The 25,225-nt window shown below is 41.2% G+C and overlaps 1 protein-coding gene across 1 annotated transcript in view; it reads right to left on the reverse strand.

The window, feature by feature from the left end:
* The window catches only part of TM9SF2 (transmembrane 9 superfamily member 2), a 67,677-nt gene extending 44,968 nt beyond the window's left edge, over positions 1–22,709 (reverse strand). Inside the window, exons 1-4 of the mRNA XM_080662459.1 lie at positions 22,353–22,709; positions 11,907–11,974; positions 8,251–8,344; positions 2,632–2,759 (exon numbers count right to left, since the gene is read on the reverse strand). Of these exons, the coding sequence (XP_080518585.1) occupies positions 2,632–2,759; positions 8,251–8,344; positions 11,907–11,974; positions 22,353–22,523 (461 nt within the window). The 5' untranslated portion in view covers positions 22,524–22,709. The remainder of the gene's footprint in view (positions 1–2,631; positions 2,760–8,250; positions 8,345–11,906; positions 11,975–22,352) is intronic.
* Positions 22,710–25,225: the final 2,516 nt, after the last annotated feature.

Raw genomic sequence — 25,225 nt, forward strand, 5'->3', positions numbered from 1 at the left:
AACCCTCCGCTCTTTCGGCTCCACGGGCCGGATAGAACAGCCGAATGGGCCAGATCCGGCCTGTGGGCTGTAGTTTGCCCACGGCTGATCTAGATAGTATTCTAAGACAGAGGATAGAAGAGATAGCTAAAAAGCACCTTAAGAGTCATTCTTTCATTTGATCAAGAAATGAGCAGCTTTGGAGAAAATAGAGGTGAATGGGGCTAACACATAAACGTTAAGAACTGAGCCTTAAATAGGATTTTGAATGTTGTAAAGAACAATTTGAAGCAGAGAAACACTAAGGGAAATTTCAATTACTTATGAACGAATAAACAAATGTACTCCAAGTTGCATCAATTCAGCAATTAAGTAATAGTATCACCTTAGCTTAGAGGGAAAAAGCTCTTGGCTTACCAGAGACCAAAGAAATGAGGAGACAGAGGAGACTTTCCAGTTCCTGTTTAGACTAAGGTTCAGATGAGAATGAATCTGACACAAGTACAATGTGCAAATTTCCTTCCTTCTAACAGAAGGAATCCCCCTAATCACAGACTAGTACATGAATAGACATGTGACCCAAGATTGCCCCTCTCTATGACCTTTTGTTCTATGTATATGGAAAGAAAGATGGAAAAGAACTGAGAGGGCAAGAGGGAATGAGTGGCTCCAATGATATTATTTGAGCCACAGGATCTGGTCATGTCCAAACTGAGGTCAATGGTTCCTAACCTCCCTAGGGGTAGACAAATGGGTCAACCTGAGATACCAATAGGACAAACATTCAAGAGGAAGTGCATGAAGATAGTCATTGTGTTCACCACCTCCAGCACATTATACTTTTTAAAAAATATGTTTTTATTGATTTCAGAGAGCGAGCGAGAGATAGAAACATCAGTGATGAGAGAGAATCAGTGATCAGCTGCCTCCAGCAGGCCCCACACTGGGGATTGAGCCCACAACATAGGCATGTGCCCTGACTGGGAATCGAACTGCAACCTACTGGTTCATAGGTTGACGCTCAATCACTGAGCCACACTGGCTGGGCTATCCTTATTAGAAGAGGCAAAACATATAAACCATGAATGCACATATAATAACATAGACATCTGTTGGCAAACTAGAACAGGGCTGGGGAATGTCAGACTCTCTGGCCATATAAGGCCTGCGAAATCATTTGGTCTGGCCCTGCCAAGGCATTAGGGGTGAATTAATTAAATGTTCGACCAAATATAAGCAGGCTAATTTTTAAGTTGATAATTTTGTATGGGCCGAGAATGATGTTATAAATATTCAAATGGCCCTTGGCAGAAAAGAGGTTCCCCAACCCTGATCTAGAAGAATAACAATAGTTACACTTAAAATTGGATTTCGATAGTTTGATAAGTAAATACTACTTTAGAAGCAGAAAAGTTTTTTAAATGCTTTTTTATTACAACACAAACTGGTAAAAACCTTGTTAATGTTACATCATGTTTATAAAATAAAAAATAGGTTACATAAAATAGAAGTATTTTATTTGAAGTAGATGTTATTTATCAAACATCAAACAAAAGTTAAATTTTGTTTTTCAATGGTCTTTTTCATGCTGTACAAGCATAAAATAACAGTATTTTTCTAGAAGACTGACCCGGGTACTTTCCCCAAAGCATAAATATGTTCCTATTAACTATCTATAATAATAAAAGCATAATATGCTAATAGACCGAACAACTGAACGATCTTCTGGAGGTCATTCCAGATGTCCTTCCGGATGAAGCCATGGCAGCAGGGGCCAAGGCAAAGGTGGCTAGGGGCAATAAGGCAGGCAGGCAAGCAGTTGGGGGTGATCAGGCAGGCAGGCAGAGTGATTAGGGGCAATTAGGCAGGCAGGCAGAGTGATTAGGGGCAATTAGGCAGGCAGGCAGAGTGGTTAGGGGTGATCAGGCAGGCAGGCAAGCAGTTAGGGATGATCAGGCAAGCAGGTGAGTGGTTAGGGGCGATCAGGCAGGCAGGAGAGTGGTTAGGGGCAATCAGGCAGGCAGGAGAGTCCAGCGGTCCTGGATTGTGAGAGGGATGTCTGACTGCCAGTTTAGGCCTGATGCAGGATCGGGCCTAAACCTACAGTCGGACATCCCCTGAGGGGTCCTGGATTGCGAGAGGATGCAGGCCGGGCTGAGGGACCCCCACCGCCCCCGGGTATGAATTTCGCACACTGGGCCTCTAATCTATAATAATCTATAATAATAAAAGCGTTAATATGCTAATTAGACCGGATGTCCTTCTGGATGACCTTCCAGATGAAGCAGGGCTGTGAGGGAAGCCCGGATCCCAGGTGCCAGAGGGAAGCCGGTGCCAGCAGCCGGGCGAAGGAAGGCCTACTCTTCCGTGAATTTTGTGCATCGGTATATGAATAAAAGAAATGCTCTATGTACCAAAACAAGTACTAGATATAAAAGTGATCTAAGCACAAAAGGTAATACATTAAGCTGTCAACCTCAGCAATCCTCTTGCAAGAAAAAGTCACTACTTCATGTTAATACTAATTTAAAAAAAAGGAAATCAATTAATTTGCTTTATTTTATAGAGTCAATAAAGTAATTTATACATTCAGTAAAACAAGTTTCATCTTGAAAAGGAAAAAGTTAAAAGTTCAAAATCTCCATGTCTTACCAGTGATGTTGATAATTCAGTAGCATGCTTTTTTTCAAGAATTCTAACTTTTGTTTGTCTTCAGCTTTCTCTGTATGGTATGTTTTTGTACAAACAAGCTTACAGGTCTCCTTCTTATTAAATGTAAACTGTATTAAAATAAAATGGAAATAAAATTAAGTAAAAATATCCAGATCCTTCACATTTATATCATAAAGTACTGGTCTCATTAATTAAGTGCATTAATATATTGATAACAAACATTTTAAAATTTGTCATAGCTCAATCAGATTTAAAGTCACTCTTACTGTTTTTCCAAAACTTATCTAACCAATTTCACTCCAATAAATTCAATTAAAATTTTTTAAAAATTAGAAAAAATAAGCCCAGCCAACGTGGCTCAATGGTTGAGTGTCGACCTATGAACCAGAAGGTCATGGTTTGATTCCCATGCCTACTTGCAGGCTCGATCCCTAGTGTGGGATGTGCAGGAGGCAACCAATCAATGATTCTCTCATCACTGATGTTTCTCTCTCTCTACCCATCTCTTTCCCTCTCTAAAAAATCAATAAAAATATTTTTAAAAATTAGAAAAAATAAAAATGTATTTTTATTTTGATAAGTAACAGTTTTTATTTTTATTTTTGATCACTTTAATCAATCCACCTTCTAAATATAAACAAGTCCTAGAAGGCAAAAAACAAACAAACAAAATAACCCTACATGTAGAAGAAAATGAACATCAGTCTCTCCAGAGTAATGTCTCCTGACAATGTTTTGGAAATTATGGATTTGAAGGCTTTCTAGTAATAAGCAGACAAGTGTTTATGTCCCTATATTCATTTTGGTGGATGTTTGTTACCCCCCTTATAGCTAGGTAATGGAGATTCAGCAGTGAATAACATGGACTGTGATGTTAAAGTTACATTTGGATGTCTACTAATAAAATCAGAGTAAACATGATTTTTTTACTCACATTTGAAATTATCAACTTTCAGGATCTTATTTAATAATAAAACTGAAACAAATACTAAGGTTGAAAAAATCGGTAATTTTTTAAACCAAAGTTTAAAAACCAAAGATTCCTCCAATTTGGGAGTCTAGAATTTATTTCATGTGTGTAAAAATAATGACATTCACAACACATTATATAATGTACGTTTATTTTATCAAGACCCGTTTATGTCTTAATTTAAAAAATATCCTTCCTGGTATCCTAAAGGCTGTAATTTACTAAATTAGATATATACAGCCCCTAATTATGTACCTTTTAATAAATTTGAACTTCAAAAACACCTGCATATGTTTCACTTCTAAGTATTCCATTCTTTTGTACATCATTTATTATAATGCTTAAACCAGTTTCTGTACATCTGCTGACAAATGAATGTTCCAAATGTGGCCCACTGCTGCCACCTATCAGCCAAGAGTTTTGCTCTGGAGGCATTGCCATTTCTGTAAGTACAGCAATATTTATGCAATTATTTAATATTTTTAACATTATATAAACCTTACAGGTTTCTTTTTAAAGGGTGGAGATTTAAAAACAACTAAAGGATTAGAGAAACAGGTATCAACCTTAAATTAAGCAGAAATAGACATATTATATTAAAAGTGGCAAATCTTACACCTCAATCCAATGCTCACTGGGTTTAGGCAAGTCAATTGTGTGTTCAATTGTGAAAGAAAACAGCACACCTGAAAATGACATTTAATCATAATATAAACACTTATTACCTCATGTAATCCAACAATCCTAAGAGGAAGTCTCCTTACTGAATCCTCATCATCCTGATCCATCAACACGGAGTGCCCTAAGGCTCAGTCATTGGGATTCTTCTCTTCACTACCTATACCTACTCCCTTGCGAATTTTATCAAGTCCTGGTTTTAAATACCATCAATACACTGATGATTCTCAAATATATGTACTAGCCTGAACCCCCTCCTCCAAAATTCAGATATATATATTCAACTGTCAACATCCCTACTTACCATGTCCAAAACTAACTCTTCCCCATTCCCCCCCAAACCTGCTCTTTCCACAGACATTCCCATCCATATCCCACATCACATCCCTCAGCAAATTCTGAGGGCCTAACCTTCAAAATATAGCCAGTTTCTGAGATTCTGATCACTATATAACCCTTCTCCCTGTACCTCCATAGTCTGAGCCATTATCAGGTCATATATATCTTAATGACTGCAAGAGTTCTAAGGGATCTCCTGGCTTCTCTCCCCTCCCACAGTCCATTCTCAACACAGCAACCCTAGTGATCTCATTGAATCTAAGCTGACTCAAAACTCTCCAATGCTAACCAGCTCACTCAGATGTAGAGCCAAAGTCTTTATAGTGGCCTATCAAGTCACTATATAATGTGGTCCTGTTACTTCTTTGCTGTCATATCCTATTCTCTATCTTGCTCACCTGCTCGAGTTGCACCAACTTTTTTCTGTACCTGGAATACACCAGGCAAGCACACATCTTGGAACCATTTCATTTGCTCTTCTCTTTACCTAAAACATCTTCCCATCAGATATTCACATGGCTCACTCCCCTACTTGCCTCAAATGTCTTTTGCTCAAATGTCACCTTAGTGAGACTTTTCCTGTCCTGTTTAAAATTACAAATTCTCCAATGATGTTCTCTGATTTGTTTTCAATAGCTTATACATGAGCAATTTATACACTACATATTATTATATATTTTAGTAATCATTTTGTTTCCTCTTTTTCACCATCAGAATATAAGATCCACCAGGACAGAGATTTTCATCTTGTTCATTGCTATATCCCACACCTACCACAGTGCCTGGCACATGAAAGTCATTCAACAGATGTGTTACCTAGTGAATGAGTGAATATGAATGGTGAAAATTTGAGTTTATGACTCTATGAAGTGTGGCTCCAGCTTCACATAACACACACAATGTCTTACACTGCTGTTCTTCTGACCTCCACTAAAAATCACAGGTAAAAAATGGCAAAACAGATTTGGGGTTTTGTTTTGTTGCTGGTTGTTACCATTTCTTTTAAAGTGAAATCCTTTGAAAATAAAGGACAAAGAATCAATACTGAAAAATATAGGTCAATATATTTATGGCTGGCTTGAAAAAAAAACCTGATCTCTTGCCTGGCCAGTGTGGCTCAGTGGTTGAGCACTGACCCATGAACCAAGAGGTTCCCGGTTTGATTCCTGGTCAGGGCACATGCCTGGGTTGAGGTTTCGATCCCCAGTAGGGGTCATGCAGGAGGTAGCTGATCAATGATTCAATCTTATCATTGACTAGAGGCCCAGTGCACAAAATTCACGCACTGGGGGGAGGGTGTCCCTCAGCCCAGCCTGCACCCTCTCCAATCTGGGACATGTACCTGATGCAGCTTTTCAGCTTTTCCCTATTCTATGGAAATACACCTTCTGCTGCTCTGCAGTACTGTGCTTCTTCCATGGTCCCCTTAATTTCTAAAATTTCCTAAACCTGTCTTTTTCATCCCCCAAAATTCCTGTTTCACTATGACTTGCACTGACCACCAGGGGGCAGACGCTCAACGCAGGAGCTGCTGTGACACACACAGGCCATTTACAAAGAAATTGCACCGCAGACCTGGTGCCCACAAAGCAACACTCAACTTCCCCCAAGTGGGACACAGGCCTCGCCACCACCCTGGAGCGACAGCGCACCAAATCGCAGCTGACGCTACTGAGACCCCCATGGCGCAAAATGTGGCCCACAGCCCAGCCCAGCCCAGCCCAGAAAACGGTGGCTGTGGGCGTCGGGTAATGACGTCACATAGCAATGCCCAACTTCTCTCCCTAGCGACTGGCCTCCTTGCAGTTTCTTCAGCCCAGAAATCCGACTTGCTTTATAGCCAGGTGCAAACATATTACACTTTAACCAAATGTCTGTGAAGCGTTTTCCCGTGCCTCATCACATTTGATCCTCACAGAAGTCCTGGAGTAGGTAGATAGGAGACTCGGTAGAATCCTATTTTCTTTTCATTAGCCAGAAAACAGAGATTTAGAAAGTTTAGAAACTTGACCTGACTGAAAAGAAGAAAGAAATGGTGGTACTTAAAAATGACTTCAGGTTTTCTCACTGCACAGAATATAGTCAAACACTGCTACAGTTAAATATTTTACCCTTTGTTCTCCCTGCGAGATCGACAATAATAATCTGCTTCATGTTGATATTTACTGCTGTGTTGCTGACAATTACCTGAAAGAGAAGTTGGGGTGCTTCACTGGGCTGAAAAAAGTTTAGCTAAATCAGAAAGCAGGTCTAATTAAGTAAGTTTGTTCTGTATCTATAAAAGGCTAAGTTGACTCGTGAATGTGCGATACATATAAAGCTCTTGCTGGTGCCAATTGCATGCATGTGTTTCAATCAGTCATTGTCGATTGTGAATTTGGTTGACACTTCTATTATAGAGAAAGGGTGAATAGCAATATTAAAATATTTCTTCTAATTAATTTCTTTTCAATGTGCGCAAATCCGTGCACCAGGTCACTAATTAAATAAATAAAAGGAGTGCTCATGTGAACAAATGACCAAGATAGAGAGTTAAAGGAAAAATGTACTGTGCAGAATATGTTAAAACATATGTAATTTTATTTATATATGCTTCTATGTGTGTATAATGTCAGGAAAGATTAACCAAGAAACTGATGTGAAACTGGAAGGAAGAGATTTAGTTTTCATTTTATATTCTTCTGTACTGTTTTTTTAACTAGTACATGGTGATACATTATTATTATAAACTAGCTTAATTTTTCTAAAAAAGAGAGACCATTATTTTTTGTGCAGCAGGAGAGCAGATGTAAAATGAACACAGGACTGAGCAATATAGAAGGATAATAGACTTAAAAGATACTAGATTTAAAAGGTAGAATAATTTTGGGTGATGATGAGTATGTATCTTGAAGAGAATATCTTATTGTGCATAGATTGCTTTAACTGATGCCCTAAAAATATATAAAAAATGTTCCAAATATACTTTCAATGGTCAAAACAGAAAGGCTAGCTTCCCAAAAACCCAATGAAGGAGTCAAAGCCCTGCTGTATTTGCTAATAGAGAAAGTCTATGGACACCGTGCCCGAAGAGGGGAAGGAGATGTGGAGCAGCTGGGGGCTACTTTTCATGACTGAAGGCTGGGTTCCAGGTCCCTCTGTAAGGTGAGGCAGGGGTCTGAGCACTAAAGAACAGTGCTTGTTAAGACGAACTTATCTGTGACATATCATGAAAAGGGGAGGGATCCTTCTAAACTGTAATTTTAAGAAACTACGTATTTCTGCCTGGCTGGCATGGCTCAGTTGTTGAGTGTCGACCTATGAACCAGGAGGTCATGGTTCAATTTCCTGTCAGGGCACATGCCCGGGTTGCAGGCTCAACCTCTAGTTGGGGGCATGCAGGAGGCAGCCAATCAATGACAACCTCTCATCATTGATGTTTCTATCTCTTTCTCGCTCTCCCTTCCTCTCTGAAATCGGTAAAAAATATATTTTAAAAAAAACCACAAGAAACTATTTCTGTATGCAAAAGAGAAATGAATTCTCTTTAGTTATGAGAGCCAAGTTATCTCAACATTTTCTGTAAGGAAAAAATTGCAATTAAATAACATATAACACTAAATACAACAAACCTTATATGGTGAAGGTTCAATTCTTTCCCCAAATAACACCTGACCAAGATTTTCAGATGGGCGTTTTCCTTCAGATGCTTGACAAAAATCAAACCTGGAGGAAAGAATATTTAAGTTTTTAAACATAAATGGAAACAAGTGAAATAAAGATTAGGCGCTGATCATTACAGCATGTCTAATAGATGAGTAAGAAATATATTCATACTCCAAGTTCCATGTACCACATCACCCCAAAACAAAAGCCTCAAAACATCTGAAAATTATACCTTAGAATGCTTTGATTTTTAAATACACTGAGATGTAAATTATAAAATTTTTATAACTGATACATTGTACTTTATTTTTTTCATTCCAATGATAAAATGATTTATATCCTTACTCTTCAAGTGAATTTTACATAACTTCTCTCTTTTTAACTTTCTAATCCAAATCTTTACTTAATAATGACATTTCAGGAAGATGTGTCAATTTTCCCTGGGTTTCTGCCTCATCCTGATATACTGGCCAACACATCCCAAATCTGAGAAGCATGGCTAGAGAGACTCTCTGGGACTGGAGTCAGCTGTAAGCTTCTCTCTGTGTTGTATTCCTTTGTATAACTAACCAGATTTTAATAAAGTTTTGTTTAAACATTACAGCCTACTTTCAACTTTGCTATTAAAAAACTAAGAGACAGCCCTGACCAATTTGGCTCAGTGGATAGAATGTCAGCCCACAGATTGAAGGGTTCCAGGTTCGATTCCAGTCAAGGGCATATACCTCGATTGCAGGCTCCATCCCAGGCCCCTGTCGGGCTGTGTGGGAGGCAACCAATCGTTGTGTCTCTCTTACATTGATGTTTCTCTCTATCTGTCTCTCCCCTTTCCTTCCACTCTCTCTAAAAAAATCAATGGAAAAATATCCTCAGGTGAGGATTAACAAAAAAAAACCACACCACAACAACTAAGAGACAATTCTGTGTTCACACTGGAATGATATGGAGTACTTAAGACCAGCACAGTGATGGCTACAAATCAGTAAGATCCCTAAGAGGAAGATGAATCTCAGGTGATCAAAAAACTGGGACTGGGAAAGCCCAAAATGAAGACTCTCCATCTACTAGATTAAGAGATCCATTGAGTTTTCCCAAGAATATTCACAAAGATTTAAGGAGAGATGTTTGTTTATATAATAAAAAAAACAAAAACTAGAAAAAGCATTCAAGTTTCCAATAGTTTAATATAAATTATGGTTCATCTATTCATGAATTTGTACTCTCTTCTCATATATATTTAAGAACATGAATTCTTATAGGATACTCTTACTTTTTTGAGTGTATATTTTTTTCCTAGAGTAAACTTTTTTTTTCCCCAAAAACTCTTAGATACCAGAGAAATTTAGAAGCCAACTAAAATTTAAGAACTATGTTCTACACCAAATAGGGTATAAAGTGGTCAAATGCATAAAGGGTATTATGCAGCATTTTAATAATATTAAAAAATGGAAATAACCAAATGTTCAGAAACAGAAAATTAGTGAAACAAATCATACATGGACACAAATCTCCACAAAGGAATAACAAACACCTACTAAAAATACTGAGGTAGTGCCAAAACCGGTTTGGCTCAGTGGATAGAGCGTCGGCCTGCGGACTGAAAGGTCCCAGGTTCGATTCCGGTCAAGGGCACGTAACTTGGTTGCGGGCACATCCCCAGTAGGAGGTGTGCAGGAGGCAGCTGATCGATGTTTCTCTCTCATCGATGTTTCTAACTCTCTATCCCTCTCCTTTCCTCTCTGTAAAAAATCAATAAAATATATTTTAAACAAACAAAAAAAAAAATAAAATAAATAAAAAATAAAAATACTGAGGTAGTTGCGTATTATCATGAAAAGATGCCCACAAAAGATTCAGTGAGAAAACCAAGGTGCAAATCAAGTATAATAGCATGAACCTATTTTGTTTAAAATGTATAAATGTCATAAGTTAGAATATGCAGAGAAAAAAATGTGGAGGAGCAGACATTAAAGTAAGTATTTCTGGGGACTGATTATGTGGCATATAGGATTTTGTTTAAAAATGGGAGGGGAGTATTATTAAAAAACTTAAAGAGAACAAAATGGCTCTTTGTCCAGTCAGATGAAAAAGAAAATCTCTTGTTTTGGTTGGTGCTTCTATTGTATTGCAGTGACATAAAAAACACATTTTACATTTTAATAATCAAGACTACCCATTTAAAAATGTTTTCAGGCCCTGTACATTTTTAAAAGCATGTAAACTTATATATATCTGTTTATTTAACAATGTGTTTTCTATGCATCTGTGGAGAAAATAAAATTCTAGATGCACAAAATTCTGATTGGTCACATAAAATCTATCTAATAAAAGAGTAATATGCAAATTAACCACCACTCAGCTACACACATCAGCCACGCCCACCAGCCAATCAGGAGGGAATATGCAAATAAACCCAACCAAGATGGCTGCTGCCACAGAGAGCAGGAGGGAAGCTTGGGTTTTCCTGGCAATGGAGGAAGCCAAGCTTTCTGCCTGCCCTTGCCAGCCCAGGCCTCCACTCAATGCTACAAAGTTTCAATGATAGAAGATAAATAAAGCCCAACAGAAATGGTGGCAGCCACGGAGCTGGAGAGAGCAGGAGGCTAGGGTTGCCCGCAGTGATGGAGAAAGCCAAGCTTCTGCAGCCCAGGCCTGCTTTGGCCTCCGATTAAGGCTACAAAGTTTCAATTATAGAAGATACATAAATCCCAACAGAAATGGCTGCCACCACGGAGCGAGCAGAAGGCTTGGCTCCACTCCAGGCTACAAAGTTTCAATTGTAGAAGATAAATAAATCCCAGATCCCAGGGCCTCTACTTGGGTCGCCGGGGGGCATGGCCGGCCTGCAAACCACCACAGGCCCCTCACCCAGGCCGTCCCACACCCCAAGGGAACCCCCACCCTGATCCGGGACACCCTTCGGGGCAAACCAGCTGGCCCCCACCCGTGCACCAGGCCTCTATCCTATCTAATAAAAGAGTAATATACAGATTGACCATCACTCCAACACACAAGATGGCTGCCCCCATGTGGTCAAAGATCCTGCCCCCATGTGGACATAAGATGGCCACCACAAGATGGCCAGCAGGGGAGGGCACTTGGGAGGAACCAGGCCTGAAAGGGAGGGCAGTTGTGGGCGATCAGGCCAGCAGGGGAGGGCAGTTGGGAGGGACCAGGCCTGCAAGGGTGGGCAGTTGGGGGTGATCAAGACTGCTGTGGAGGGCAGTTAGGGGTGACCCGGCCGGCAGAGGAGGGAAGTTGGGGGTGACTGGGTCTGCAGGGAAGGGCAGTTGGGGGGGACCCAGGCCTGCAGGGGAGAGCAGTTAGGGGGTATCAGGCCTACAGGGGAGGGCAGTTAGGGGCAAACAGGCTGGCAGGGCAGCAGTTAGGCATCAATCAGGCTGGCAGGGGAGTGGTTAGGGGGTGATCATGCTGGCAGGCAGAAGCAGTTAGGGGCAATCAGGAAGGCAAGCAGGCGAGCAGTTGGGAGCCAGCAGTCCTGGATTGTGAGAGGGATCCCATATTGGAGAGGGTGCAGGCTGGGCTGAGGGACAACCCCCCCGTGCACGAATTTCATGCACCAGGCCTCTAGTTTTATATAAAAACGAAGCTGAAAACTTACGCCGTATATTCATAAGGAAGAACAGATTCCACTGAGTCAAGCCTGTTCACAAATAGCTCTATGTCAGCCTGAAAATAAGGAAACACAGAATTAGAATATAAACAACTGAAAATCAAAACTTAAATCATGCTTAGAATTTAAAATGAATTTTACATGTATAAAATGTGAAATTTCATTATATCCAACCCACTGTAGCAAATCTCTTACAAAACCATTCACTAAGTAGGACTTATATACATTTAAATTACACCAAAATAATTCTTAGAGGTGCAAATGTAGCCAATATTTTCCAAATGCCTTAAGTTCTAAAATTTTTTAAAAAATAAATAAGATATTTTAACTAAACCATTCACCACATCAATATAGTTTTTTAAAAACCTGATTTTCAAACTCAGTATTTCATTCTGCAGCACAAAAATTACTTTTATTTTTTAAATGTTTTAAAACATTCTCAATGCCATTAAGACATGCTTTCAAGTTGGTAAGAAATTTCTAGATCAGCTATGCTAGAAATAGAATCCCACGCACTTGTGTAATCGTAAACAAACAGAAGATGGACAATGACAACATGAGCTAACTTTAGAGGGCTGCTTTGATCAATTTGAGAATGCTGAACTACTTGGTAATAACAACAAAGAAAATTACAAGACAAGATCAAGTTCAACAATGGGGGAGGGAAAGAAAAGCTGTATCAGTTTCCTAGGAAATATGGGCTAATTTAAAGCTACATCTTCTTATCAAAGCTCCCAAAATTTCTCCAAGGTGTATTTCAGGTTCTTTTTTCCACAGAACCTAAAACACATACCTACTCTCTTAGCAGGAATTCATTGCTATACATGACAGAATTCTTTAGTTGAAAAAGCAAGTAAGCAATTGGTGTGCTAACCAAAAACAACTAAAAAGGAGTTATTTACTTGGGACAAGCTATTTTTATAGTTTGCCCGCTATAGCTGCCTCTGGAGTCCGTGATCATGAGGCTCTCTGGAATGGCATAAAGCCACATTTGTCATTTTGATCTCATTCACTAGTGTTGTCAGCCCATTCTCTATACTTAACATCCCAAAGCAAGACAAGATGTTTGATGCACAACAAATAATACACTGCCATGGGAAAAGCAGCAAAACATAAGAGGCAAAAGTACAGACTCTGAGGCCAGTTTTCCTGGGTTCAAATTCTACTTGTGTGACTTCAGTCAAGTTATTTAACAATGTGTTTCCTCATGGGTGCTTCAGTTTCCTTATTTGCAAAATGGGGATAACAGTATTTACCTCATATGGGGTATTGATGAGTTAACGTTTATAAAGTACATCATAAATAAGTAAAATAAAATAATTATGATATTCAGAATCAGGACTATCTAAACTATACTGCTTATCCACTAAAATGTTCACTCAATATTCATGTAAGATGGAAGATATTAGTCTTTACATATAGTACTGAACATAGTGTCATAGCAACTCCTAAATTTCTACTCAAATGAAATTACAACTCAATGGCAACACAATCTCAAACACACAAAGAAAATGTGTCTCTGCATAAAACTGTCAAGACCTTATCATTGGTCCTTTTAGCTAAAAAGATAAGCATTACAACATGCATGAATACACAAATACATTAACTGTTGTGAAGGCCAAATTCCAGCTGATGGCTTACAATGACAAAATAATGTTCACTAATTATAATTTTCACTGCTATGAAGATACATCAGAATTCAAATGCATACACACACAACTAGTGACCTGGTGCACGAAATTTGTGCACATTAAAAGGGGATTAATTAGAGGAAATAATTTAATATTGCTATTTGCCCTTTCTCTATAATAGAAGTGTCAGACATCAAAGAAAATTAGTAAAATGTATATGAAAACCTTCCTCCTGTCAGAGTCTGGGGCTCACCACAGGACCCAGAGTCAAGTTCCCACCCACCCACATGCGCCTCAAAATCGTGTGAGACCCAGACCCAGCCGCATACCCCACCCCCCCATTGGGCTAGATCCAGACCCGGCCAGTCCCACCCTTGTCAAGCCCTGCTGGGCAGGGGGCATAGCCTCAGGTCTCCTGGCCTGGTGCCAGGACGGGAGGCATGGCCTGAGGTCCCCCAGCTCAGACCGGGGCGGGGGCATGCCTTGAGGTCCTCTGTCAAGCCCCGCCAGGTGGGGGACTCGGCCTGAGATCCCATCAAGCCCCGCTGGGTGGGGGGCATGGCCTGAGGTCCCCTGTCAAGCCCTGCCAGGCGGGGGGGGGCGGGGAGGGGGGCACAGCCTCAGATCCCCCGTCAAGCCCTGCTGGGCGGGGGTGCGGCCTGAGTTCCTCTGATCCAGCACTGGGGGTGCCCCTTGAGGTCCCCCGTCAAGCCCCGCTGGGTGGGGGGCATGGCCTGAGGTCCCCTGTCAAGCCCTGCCAGGCGGGGGGGGGGGGCACAGCCTCAGGTCCCCCGTCAAGCCCTGCTGGGCGGGGGTGCGGCCTGAGTTCCTCTGATCCAGCACTGGGGGTGCACCTTGAGGTCCCCCGTCAAGCCCCGCTGGGTGGGGGGCATGGCCTGAGGTCCCCTGTCAAACCCAGCCAGGAAGGGGGGTGCAGCCTCAGGTCCCCTGGCCCAGTGATGAGGCGGGGGACATGGCCTGAGGTCCCCCGGCCTGGTGCTAGGGTGGGGGGCACGGCCTGAAGTCCCCTGTCAAGCCCCACCTGGTGGAGGGCGCGGCCTGAGGTCCTGTGGCCTGGCGCTGGGGCGGGGGGAGCAGCCTGAGGTCCCCTAGCCCAGCACCAGGATGGGAAGCTCACCTTGAGGTCCCCTGTCAAGCCCTGCTGGGTGAGGGGCGTGGCCTGAGGTCCTGTCAAGCCCCACAGGGATGGGGGGTGGGGACGGGGTGGGTGTGTAGCCTCAGTTCCCTGCTGATTGCTTGTTAAGGCTTCTTATGAGAACTTGGCCTCAGCTGTGGGTACAGCCATCTTTGTGATGGAGTGATGGTCAATTAGCATATTCCCTCTTTATTAGATAGGATATATACACACACACATATATATATAAAGTTCTTCCTATCCCCACAGAAAAGTAAAATTTCAATTTTAGACTATACCAAAGAAAGGAATAAATATAAAATCTGACTACTTAAAGATTACACGGGTAAAGAGGTTTTTCCTGGTGACTGTATTAACTGTGGAAGTCCAGGATTGTAAGCACCAGGAATCTCCAGAATAAGGCAGGAGAAGAAGTAGAGTGCTCAGGTGGAAGATACAGTAGTACCCCAACATGGTGAAGAGCACAGACTCCAGATTCAGACACTCCTGGGTTTGTACCTTGGTTTCACTACTTACTAGCTATGTATTCTTTTTTTTAAATTTGTTTCATGTTTATTTTATTGAGTTTATTGGGTTAACATTGGTTAATAAACCTATATAGGTTTCAGGTGTACAATGATATAATACAACATCTATATATTGTACTAGCTATATATTCTTGAGAGGGTTACTCTGTCTTACCCAGCTTTAGTTTCCCCATCTAAAAATCACAGGATTGCCCTGACAGGTCTGCTCAGTGATTGCAAGGGTCCTTAAACTTTTTAAACAGAGGGCCAGTTCACTGTCCCTCAGACTGGACTATAGTTTAAAAAAAAAACTATGAACAAATTCCTATGCTCACTGCGGGCCCGGGACGAGTCGGCTGCTAAGCAGGACACGCAGCAGCACCCGGCAGGCCGGATGAATGTCCTCGGCGGGCTGCATGTGGCCCCCGGGCCGTAGTATGAGGACGCCTGGAGAGTATCAGCCCTTGCACAGAAGGGTCGAGGTTCAATTCCTGGTCAAGGGCATATACCTGGGTTGCAGGTTTGATCCCAGGCCCCAGTCATGGCATGTGTGGGAGGCAACCAATTGATATGTCTCTCTCACATAGATATTTCTCTCACTCCCTCACATTCCCTCTAAAAATCAATGGGAAAAATACCCTTGGGTGAAGATTAACAAAAAAATAAAATAAAAATCACAAGGTTGTTCTCAGTATTAATGATATCATTATTATTAATAATAATAAAGATGACACTTGTGTTACAATTGTGTGTGCCAGGTTAATATGTGTCATCTTAATCATTATCATTATTAGCAAAGGGCAAAAAATAGGTTTGAAAGTTGAGAGTAACAAGAGCAAAGAAAAAAATATTACCACATTTCATTCAAAGCCTTTCATGGATACTTATTTAATTTTAATGGCAACAGAGAATCACCTTGTAGAACACACTTAAAGTGGCTACAATTAACTACAACACTTACTGAGAAGACACTGATATAAAATTGCAAAGAAGAACAGGAACTGGGCTCTAAGGTTGACAGCACAGACCAGTCTCTAGGATTTGTGTCTGTATACGTTGAGGGTATGGGGGGTGGAGCCCATGTCCGTGATTTTGTTTGAGGAGCTTCCCTTTTTGGAGAACCAAGGCAGCAGGACATTGTTATTATTATTATCCTATATAATAAAGAGGCAATATGCAAATTAACCCTCACAAGATGGCTGCCTATGACCAGGCTGGCAGGGGAGTTAGTGAGGGATAACCAAACGACTTAACAAGCAGGCTGTGTGGGGTGACCAGGCCGGTGGGGGGGCCGTGAGGGGAGACCAAGCTGGCATGGGGGGCAGTTGGGAGTGACCAGGCCGGCGGGGGGAGGGGGGAGGAATTAGGGGTGACAAGGCCGGTGGGATGGGGGGGTGCAGTTGGGGGCGATTAGGCTGGCGGGGGGGGGGGCAGTTAAGGGCGATCAGGCCGGCACGCAGAGGCAGTAAGGGGTGATCAGGCCAGCAGGGGTGGGGGGCAGTTTGGGGCAACCAGGCAGGTATGCAGGTGAGCGATTAGGAGCCAGTGGTCCAGGATTGTGAGAAGGATGTCCGACTGCCGGTTTAGGCCCGATCCTGGGGATCGGGCCTAAACCGGCAGTCGGACATTCCCCCGAGGGGTCCCGGATTGGAGAGGGTGCAGGCTGGGCTGAGGGGACCGCCCCCCCCCCCCCGCACGAATTTCATGAACCGGGCCTCTAGTTAATAATAAGTATTATTATTTAATCCTTATCCAAAGATATGTTTTTCATTGATTCAAGGAGAGCAAGGGAGAGGGAGAGAGAAAAAGAGAAACATCAATGTGAAAGAGAAACATCGATCGACTGCCTCCCATACACACCTAGATCGGGATTGAACCAACAACCCAGGATATGTGCCCTGACCAGGAATTCAACCAGAGATCCTTTGGTGCACAGAACAATGCTCCAACCAGCTAAGCCACACTGGCCAGGGTAGCAGGACATTATTTTACCTGTATTGATCTTGCTTGCTTCCTAACCCTAGCTCTCAGATCCATCATAATGAACAATTACAATATTAAAATGTTAATCAAAAATTTTATTTCTGAAAGCAAACTTTCTAACTCAGTTCCATGTCTTTTTTACCAGAAGGAAGAACAATTGTTGGAATGTGAATTTATCATAGTCAGTCATTCTTTCCAATGCCAGATTTTATATTTGAAACAGTATCAATAACCCCTACACACTGATTAGTTTTCAGAAGCTAAGAATCAATGCTATTATTCCAGAGAAAACTACGAGAACATGAAACTAAATATCAATAAATAAATATATGTCAATTATATTAATAACATAAATTACATATTTTCTTTAGGTATTTTAAAATCTTCAAGCTATTTCTATGGTTAAATTAAAAAGGTGGCTACACATTCATACTTGTGTCTGTTCAGAGCAACATTAAGAACTGTTTCCTTAAATTTGACTTATTCCATATTATAGGCAACGGTTCCAAAAAATAACAGACGTACCATTTATTAAAAGCTTCTAAAAATAACTAGAAAGAAAGGAAGTTTGAAAGTATGATTAAGTTTCCTTTTTATCAAAAAGTTACAAATTCATTTAAACATTCATTTTTTTTTTTTAATTCACACCTGAGGATATGTTTTTACTGATTTTAGAGAGAAAGGAAAGAGGAAGAAGAGGAGGGACGTAGGGAAGGAAGGAGGGAGACAGACAGAGAGACAGAGACAGAGGCATGGATGTGAGAGAGAAACATCGATTGGTTGCCTCCCATAGGAGCCCTGACCAGAAATCGAACCTACGACCTTTTGGTGTACGGGAGGATGCTCCAACCAAGTCACCTCGCCAGGGCTAAACAATCCTTTTTAAAAAAGCCACCAGTAAGTATATTTGGTCATTTTCCCTTACTGGACAGAAAAGAAAACCTTAATCTTTCATTTAAGAACATGACCTAGACATCAAATAGTAAAAGAGTGGCAGATGTTTGGAAAGTTTAGTTGTTAGGTTTGGATTCATGTTGACAAGCCAATAATTACTTTAAAAGCGGCAACAATGAACTGCTCACTAATCTTCAGCTATCAGAATGCCACTCACCACACTTAAGACTCACTCTAAAGCTGAACAGCATGTGGCAGCTAACTGAAATAGCCAAACCTTTTACAAAGTAGATTAGAACCGCACATTTTAACCTGTGAAGATCTATTCGCTTCTGATCAGAGATGTATTCTACTTATTGCAGTCAACTTATTGTCCTTGATTTTAATAAAGTAAAATGGAGGAAAAAATACCATGGTTCAATTCTTTATTACTCTGGTCTCAAAAACTAACAAAAAGAAGACAAAAGAATTAAAAAAGAGAGAAACCTCAATAGCAATGAATGCAATGCTAAGTGAAATAAGCCAGAGAAAGGCAAATGCCATGATTTCACTCATATTTGGAATCTAATGAACAAAATAAACTAACGAAATAGACAGAGACTCATAGATACAGAGAATAGACTGACAGCTGTCAGAAAGGGAGGGGGGAAGGGAGCTGGGTGAAAAAAGTGAAGGGATTAAGGAAAACACACACACACACACACATTCATAGACACAGACAACAACATGGTGATTACCAGAGGGTAAAGTCGGTGGGAGGAAGGAGTAGACTGTATAAGGGAGTATAAATAGTGATGAAAGGAGACTTGGCTTGGGGTGGTGAACACACAATACAATAAATAGTTTATGTATTTTTAAAATGTTTTAAGCACCATCACATAGATATTAAGTTGATAAATAAAAATTTTAAAATATTGTGGAGACATGTAATCATTTAGCTAATGGCATTGGTAAAGCAAACCCATCTCCCTTGGAAGAACCCTGGTAATATTAAACAGAGCTATAAAATTGCTTCTTGCCTTTGACCTAGTAATTTTATATTTGAGAATATGCAAGTAATTCCTGCTAAATACTTTCTAGCAAAGCTATTTAAATCTAAATGCCCTGCAAGCAAGAAATGGTTAAGCAAACCATAGTATAGTAATAGAATGAAATACTATCTATAATAATAAAAGCATAATATGCTAATTAGACCGGACGACCTTTGACCTTCAGGACAAAGCTGGGGCTGCAAGGGAAGCCCGGGTCTGGGTGCTAGAGGGAAGTCAGTGCCAGCAGCTGTGGGAAGGAAGGCCTACTCTTGCACAAATTTCGTGCATTGGGCTTCTAGTTATCTATAATATCTATAATAATAAAAGGGTAATATGCTAATTAGACCGGACATCTTCCAGACGTCCTTCCGGACGAAGCCGGGGCCAGGGGCGGGGGGGAAGCCAGCCCAGGTCTCGGGTGCCAGCAGCCAGGGGAAGGAAGGCCTACTCTTGCACGAATTTTCGTGCATCGGGCCTCTAGTAATTAATAAAAACTAATAAGAATGTGCACTATTCAAATGTATGTACATGTAACAACAAAAAAGTAAGCCACAGAACAGTCACAGCATTTATGAATGCTAATAAAGATTATAAATTGAAAGTCAGGGCAATATAAGTAGAATTTCATGTTCACTGAACTTTTGTTCCTCTGACACTAAACTGGACATAAAGTATTTTGCAAGGAGAAAATGACCAAATCCTCAGGGTTCTTTTGACAATCTCTCTTTATACAGTAAGCTAAATACAGGGCATGAACTTTACAGTATATATAAAGACTATGCTACATAGGCCCTGGCCCAGTAGCTCAGTTAGATAGATTTTCATCCTGATAGGCCAAGGTTGCTTGTTTGATCCCATTAGAGCACATACAAAAATCAACCAATGAATACATAAATAAGTGGAAGAACAAATCGATATTTCTCTCTAAATTTAATTTAAAAAAAGACTATACTACATAAGTTATATTTATGCTGAAGATATGCATACATGTTCCATCTCTACACTTATAAATATTTTATAATATCACAATGATGATAAATATTATACTTAACCTCTAAGAAATGCACATCTTTCAAGGGAAGTATATAATAAACAAATATGATTATCCCGTTACACACGGAAAAACTGATGGAAACTATCAATGACCTGCCCTATTTATCCAACTCTTGATTCCCTACTCTAACAGCATCTTCTGGAAATAATTATTCTCATTTCACAACTCCCATTTCTACTATTTAAAATAGCGCCTTCAGCTTTTTTGAATAGTGTACACAAGACTGTCCTTAACAAATACGGAATAGATGAGAGAAAAAAATTAATATCCTTAATGAAGCAATGAAATGTTAAACTGTTTACTGCTTTTCTTTGAGTGGCAGAGAAGAAATATTAAAGTTTATTTCAAGCTCCCTATACCAGTTAGTCAATTTGTAGGAAAAAACAAAAACTGCTAAAAGTACATCTTTCTTCTTGTCAAAGAGTTGTTTCCACTGACCAATATGTGAAAGCAGTTGGCAACAAAGATGAAACCCAAACATTTCGGGAAAATGTGCCTTGCCTGTTTTATTCCTATACCTTTGAAAATTAAAAATCCCAAAGGTCTCTGAAATTAGCCAAAAGTCAACTAAAAAGTAGCTACTTAAAGAAGGACAAGTTGAGAAAACAAAAATCATCTAACTGGCAGACCACCGGTAAATTTCACTCATAATCACTTTCTGAAGTCCATTTCAAATGTCACTTCCTCTCTGTAGCTTTCCCTGAAGACTCCAATATACAAATGTTTCCTCATTTCTGTTTTAAGGCACTTTGGACATACATCTTCAATAACATACCAGATTTTGGTAATCTGTTCATAAACTTATGTCCTTTATTTTGAGGTTCCTACAAGACAGAGATATGCTTTTTGTCTCCGAGGCACTAGGAATACAGTACACAATTGCTGTTAAATTTAAATACCACACACTAACTTTTAAAGGCTGGTTACTAAAATATTTAGTGGAAAAAACAGTGTGCTTGTGAGACTAGCTTTTCCTTCCACTTGGAAGCACTATATTCTTTCAGTCAGAACACTCAGAGTGAAAGCTTCTTGCATTACAAAGTATGAGAGTTACAGTTTCAAGTGCTAATATTGTCTTCAGTAAACCTTAAAAATCCTTAAACATTTTCAGAGATCCAAATTCTTAAACAGGAACTGTAAAATGCTATGAAAAATTTAATAGCTTCTTTAATGCCCTACAATAAGCTCAATATTAACAGCTACTGTAAAGCCTGCAGTTATAAAATAAACACCAGATTTTTAAAATCAAACGTAGTAAATAAACCCATTTATAGATTGTAAAAGTTTGCCAAACGATTATTTGAATTGTTAAAATTAATGGTTTCAAAGAGATCCTGAAACCCAAAACGTTAAGTTTTACCAACTTAAAATAAATGTGTATGTATATCATTATGCCCTATGCCAAATAATCTAAAAGTTTACTTTTACTTGTGTCTCTTTTGCTAGCAGTTAAACTGAAAACCTTGAGTGTGAAGGTCTTAGAAGATCAACGTTTTCAAGACTTGTTCTAGGAAGAAAACACCAGTTTCTCCTGCCGTCTGCTCTTTTTAAGTGTTTAAAACAATCTCAGCGAAACTAAATAGTGTAATTACATATATTAATTTTTTTTTACACTTAAAGGGTAGAAATGAACTGTTTCAACCATTACAGCAACTCTTTATGAATGCAGTTTATGCGGTTCAGGGTATTATATTCCATAACTAAGGAACCAACTGTTAATCGGGAAGTTAAATTATCAAAGTCCTAGAAAGACCAAGCTCTTATGAGCAACCAAGAGTTCCAGTAGAAAGAAATAGGAAGCAACGAAATAAAAAGTTACTGGAAGCCCTGGTGGTCCACTTGATCGGAGTGCGTGGCACAGTGCGGTGAGCGAACACTGACACTCGGGGGACGCTCGCTGCTGAAATGCACGCGTCCAATTCCAGGAAAACTGAATACAGTGGCTGGTGCGACTTGACCTGCCGGACGGCAGGCCAGCCTGAGGCTGAGTCCTCCAGAATCTAACCCCGTACAGGGCCATTCTGGGGCCTCCGACACACAGCGGACCGAGCCCAGCGCTGCAGGAGACGCCTGACCCCACCCACTGCTACGCCCCCTTTCCCTCGGACCCCAGCTTCCCAGGCAGAGGCAGGCTTCCCCTTCTGACACTGCACCTCGAGGTCCCCAAGGCCTCACCCACCTTACACTCGTCGCTCTTTTTATCTTCTTCGCAGAAGTTGACCGGTGCCAGGCCTGGCAAGTAGAAAGCGGCGCCCCGATGCGGGCCAGGGGCCGCCCCCAGGAGGAGCAGCCACAACAGCCACAGCCGCGGCCACCGAGGGGGAGGCGCCGCCGACCGCCTCGCGCTCATGACGGCTGTTTCAGGAAAAGGGCAAACGCGCCGAAGGGGTGAAGAGAGAATGAGGGACGGGGAGACTCGGAGACTGTGCCAAAGCCGCCCAAACAGAGGGAGGCCGGCCCCGCGACGGACAGTTCCGGTTACGCTAGGAGACACCGCGGCTCCCGCAACAGAAACCGAACCGGACCTCGACGGAGCATGCGCAACGCCGCCTGCACATGCTCAGTGAGAGCCGCCGCAAGCCCGCTGAAGAGTTTCCGGGACGAAATCCACTTTCCAGGTTTTCTGCGGGCCCGCTGGGTCGTTGCCGGGCGAGAAGTTCCGGCGCTCAGGTTCCTGTTCCAAATTCCGATCTAGAGCTCCCTGGGGCCCCGAGGAGCAGGCGCCCCCGGGCTTGTTACTTTGTCTCCTTTAAACATCTTGAAATTTTCTCACCGCGCTGCCCGCAGCAGGCTAACCCTTACTACAGAGTTGGTGCTTCTGAGAGTACTTGCTCATGGAGGCGGGAACGTCAGGAAACACCTGGTTAGGAGCAGGATAAGGAAGCAAATGGGGAAGAACTAGCTATAAATCCTCGCTCCAATAAACAGCTATTCAGAGGTGTCAGCACGGACAGGCTCCAAGCCATGGATCCGTTGGCGCATTCCCGTGTAGGACAGTGACTGCACAGAACAAACAAGACCTCTTTAAGAGTGCTAAGAGAGGGGAGAAAAATGGCAGTAGGCGAATAGAAGCAGCTAGTGTTGACACTTTGCAAAGGAAGACATGGATGGGTACACCCTAGACCAGCTGTGGGCGAACTACTCCGCCCGTTGGGCTGTTCTATCCCGCCGGCGGAGCTGAAAGAGCGGAGGGTTCTCTTGCTCTCCCCTCCACTCCTTCACCAGCAGCGGTGTTAACATGGCAACGTGGGGAAACACAGCCGCAGCTCCTTCTTCTGAGTGGGCGGATTTATATCTGCCCATTCAGTAGAAGGAACAACCTCTCAATCTTCCAAAGGCTCCTTGTAATGCCGGAAGACGTGTCCCCCGACATCACCCTGGGAATGCGTAGACACGTTCTCGTGGTGATGTAGGGAGACACGCCCCTGGAGAGCACAGTATCAGAGCATTAGCTGAAAAGGAGACCAACAACACTGTTCCCACTGAAGTTGATGTTTTAAAGACCAAAAACCTTTCAACCCAGTCTACATTGCCATCTACATCTACGTCCCGGGCATAATTTGGAAGTTGCACTAAAGAAAATGTTTAATTTACTGTTTACACATTTTGTTCTTTTCTATTTGTTTTAGTTTTAAGTTATTTTATTATATTTAAGTTTAATTTGAAAGGCTTTTGTACCGTTCCTTTGTTAGGCAATTTTATTTTGCCTTTGCCATCTTCAATATAAGGTATGTTATTGTGCTATGATTCCTCCATTTTTTGAAGTTTCAAATTATAATTAGTGTTTACATTCTTCTTGTTAAAATGTTTGAAATGAATAAAACTATTGAAATAAAAAAAAAGGCCATACCCTTTTATATAATGATGTTTACTTTGAATTTATATTAGTTCACACAAACACTCCATCCATGCTTTTGTTCCGGCCCTCCGGTCCAGTTTAAGAACCCATTGTGGCCCTCGAGTCAAAAAGTTTGCCCACCCTTGCCCTAGACTCTACACTGGGCCTAGAGCTCAGTGTAGAAAGTAGTCCTAGCGAAATAGAAATGCGCTATGATTATCCCTGAGAAAGTTTCTGTCTCTTTTCCTATTAAAATGACGTGATGTCTGTGTTTCTGTGTGTGTGTGTGTGTGGTGCACTTTCTGAGTATTTTTCAAGGATAAATTTGCTTTTGGTGACATGAAGTCAATTCAGTTAAGCCTTAGAGTTCAATCGAATACGTCGGGAGAGTGCATCAACTTAACCACTGTAAAGTAAGGAATCAACCCGAGTACCTCCAGCTCAGAATGCAAGAATGGGATAATTTGCTAAATAGACAATTCTGAAAAGTGTGGAGCCCCATGCAATTCTATCTAAATTGTTATGGGTGTTTGCGCATCCCCTCCCCCTTGGAGAGTTGCTAACATTCATTAAATGTCCAAAGGGATTTATGACCCAGCAAAAAAAGTTAAGAACCAGAACAAAGATAAAATTCTTGCTTGTAAAGGTAGTTTGCGCTGAGAGCTCCAGCTTTGGAACTTTAGTATCTAGTCATGTGACCTTGAGCAAGTTAATTAATCAAGTCCCAAGTGGTAGAACTAATGAGCAGAGAGAAAAAATGTCCATCTTCTTAAAGTCCTTGTGAAAATTAAATGGGAAAAAATATGTGGGTTAATCACTGTACACATTTCTAGGCACAAAGGAATAGCAAACGTTTTTACAAAAACCAATCTAGCAATGGGAGTGTCACTTCCCCTTCTCTCTCTCTCTCATTTGAGCAAATAAATTAACATATTGGTTGAATATCTACTTGAGCTAAGGGAAAGAATTTATAATATTCTGAATTTGATGTCATGAAGATTTCCAGTATAAGAGGGAGAGGGTGTTCTCTTCATTTAGAAAGGGGAAGAAAACGAACATTTTGGTTCACTATCATCAATTTATTCATAACCATTAGTTCACTCTCTAACTGCCCTCTCACCCCAACCTGCTCCTCCCCATTTTTCCCATCTCAGAAAATGGCCCCGCTGCCTCCCTACTTCTCAGGCCCCCAACCTGGAAGATAACCTAAATTT

This window comes from Plecotus auritus, assembly GCF_963455305.1.
Source record: "Plecotus auritus genome assembly, chromosome: 3".
Classification (NCBI taxonomy): Eukaryota; Metazoa; Chordata; class Mammalia; order Chiroptera; family Vespertilionidae; genus Plecotus; species Plecotus auritus.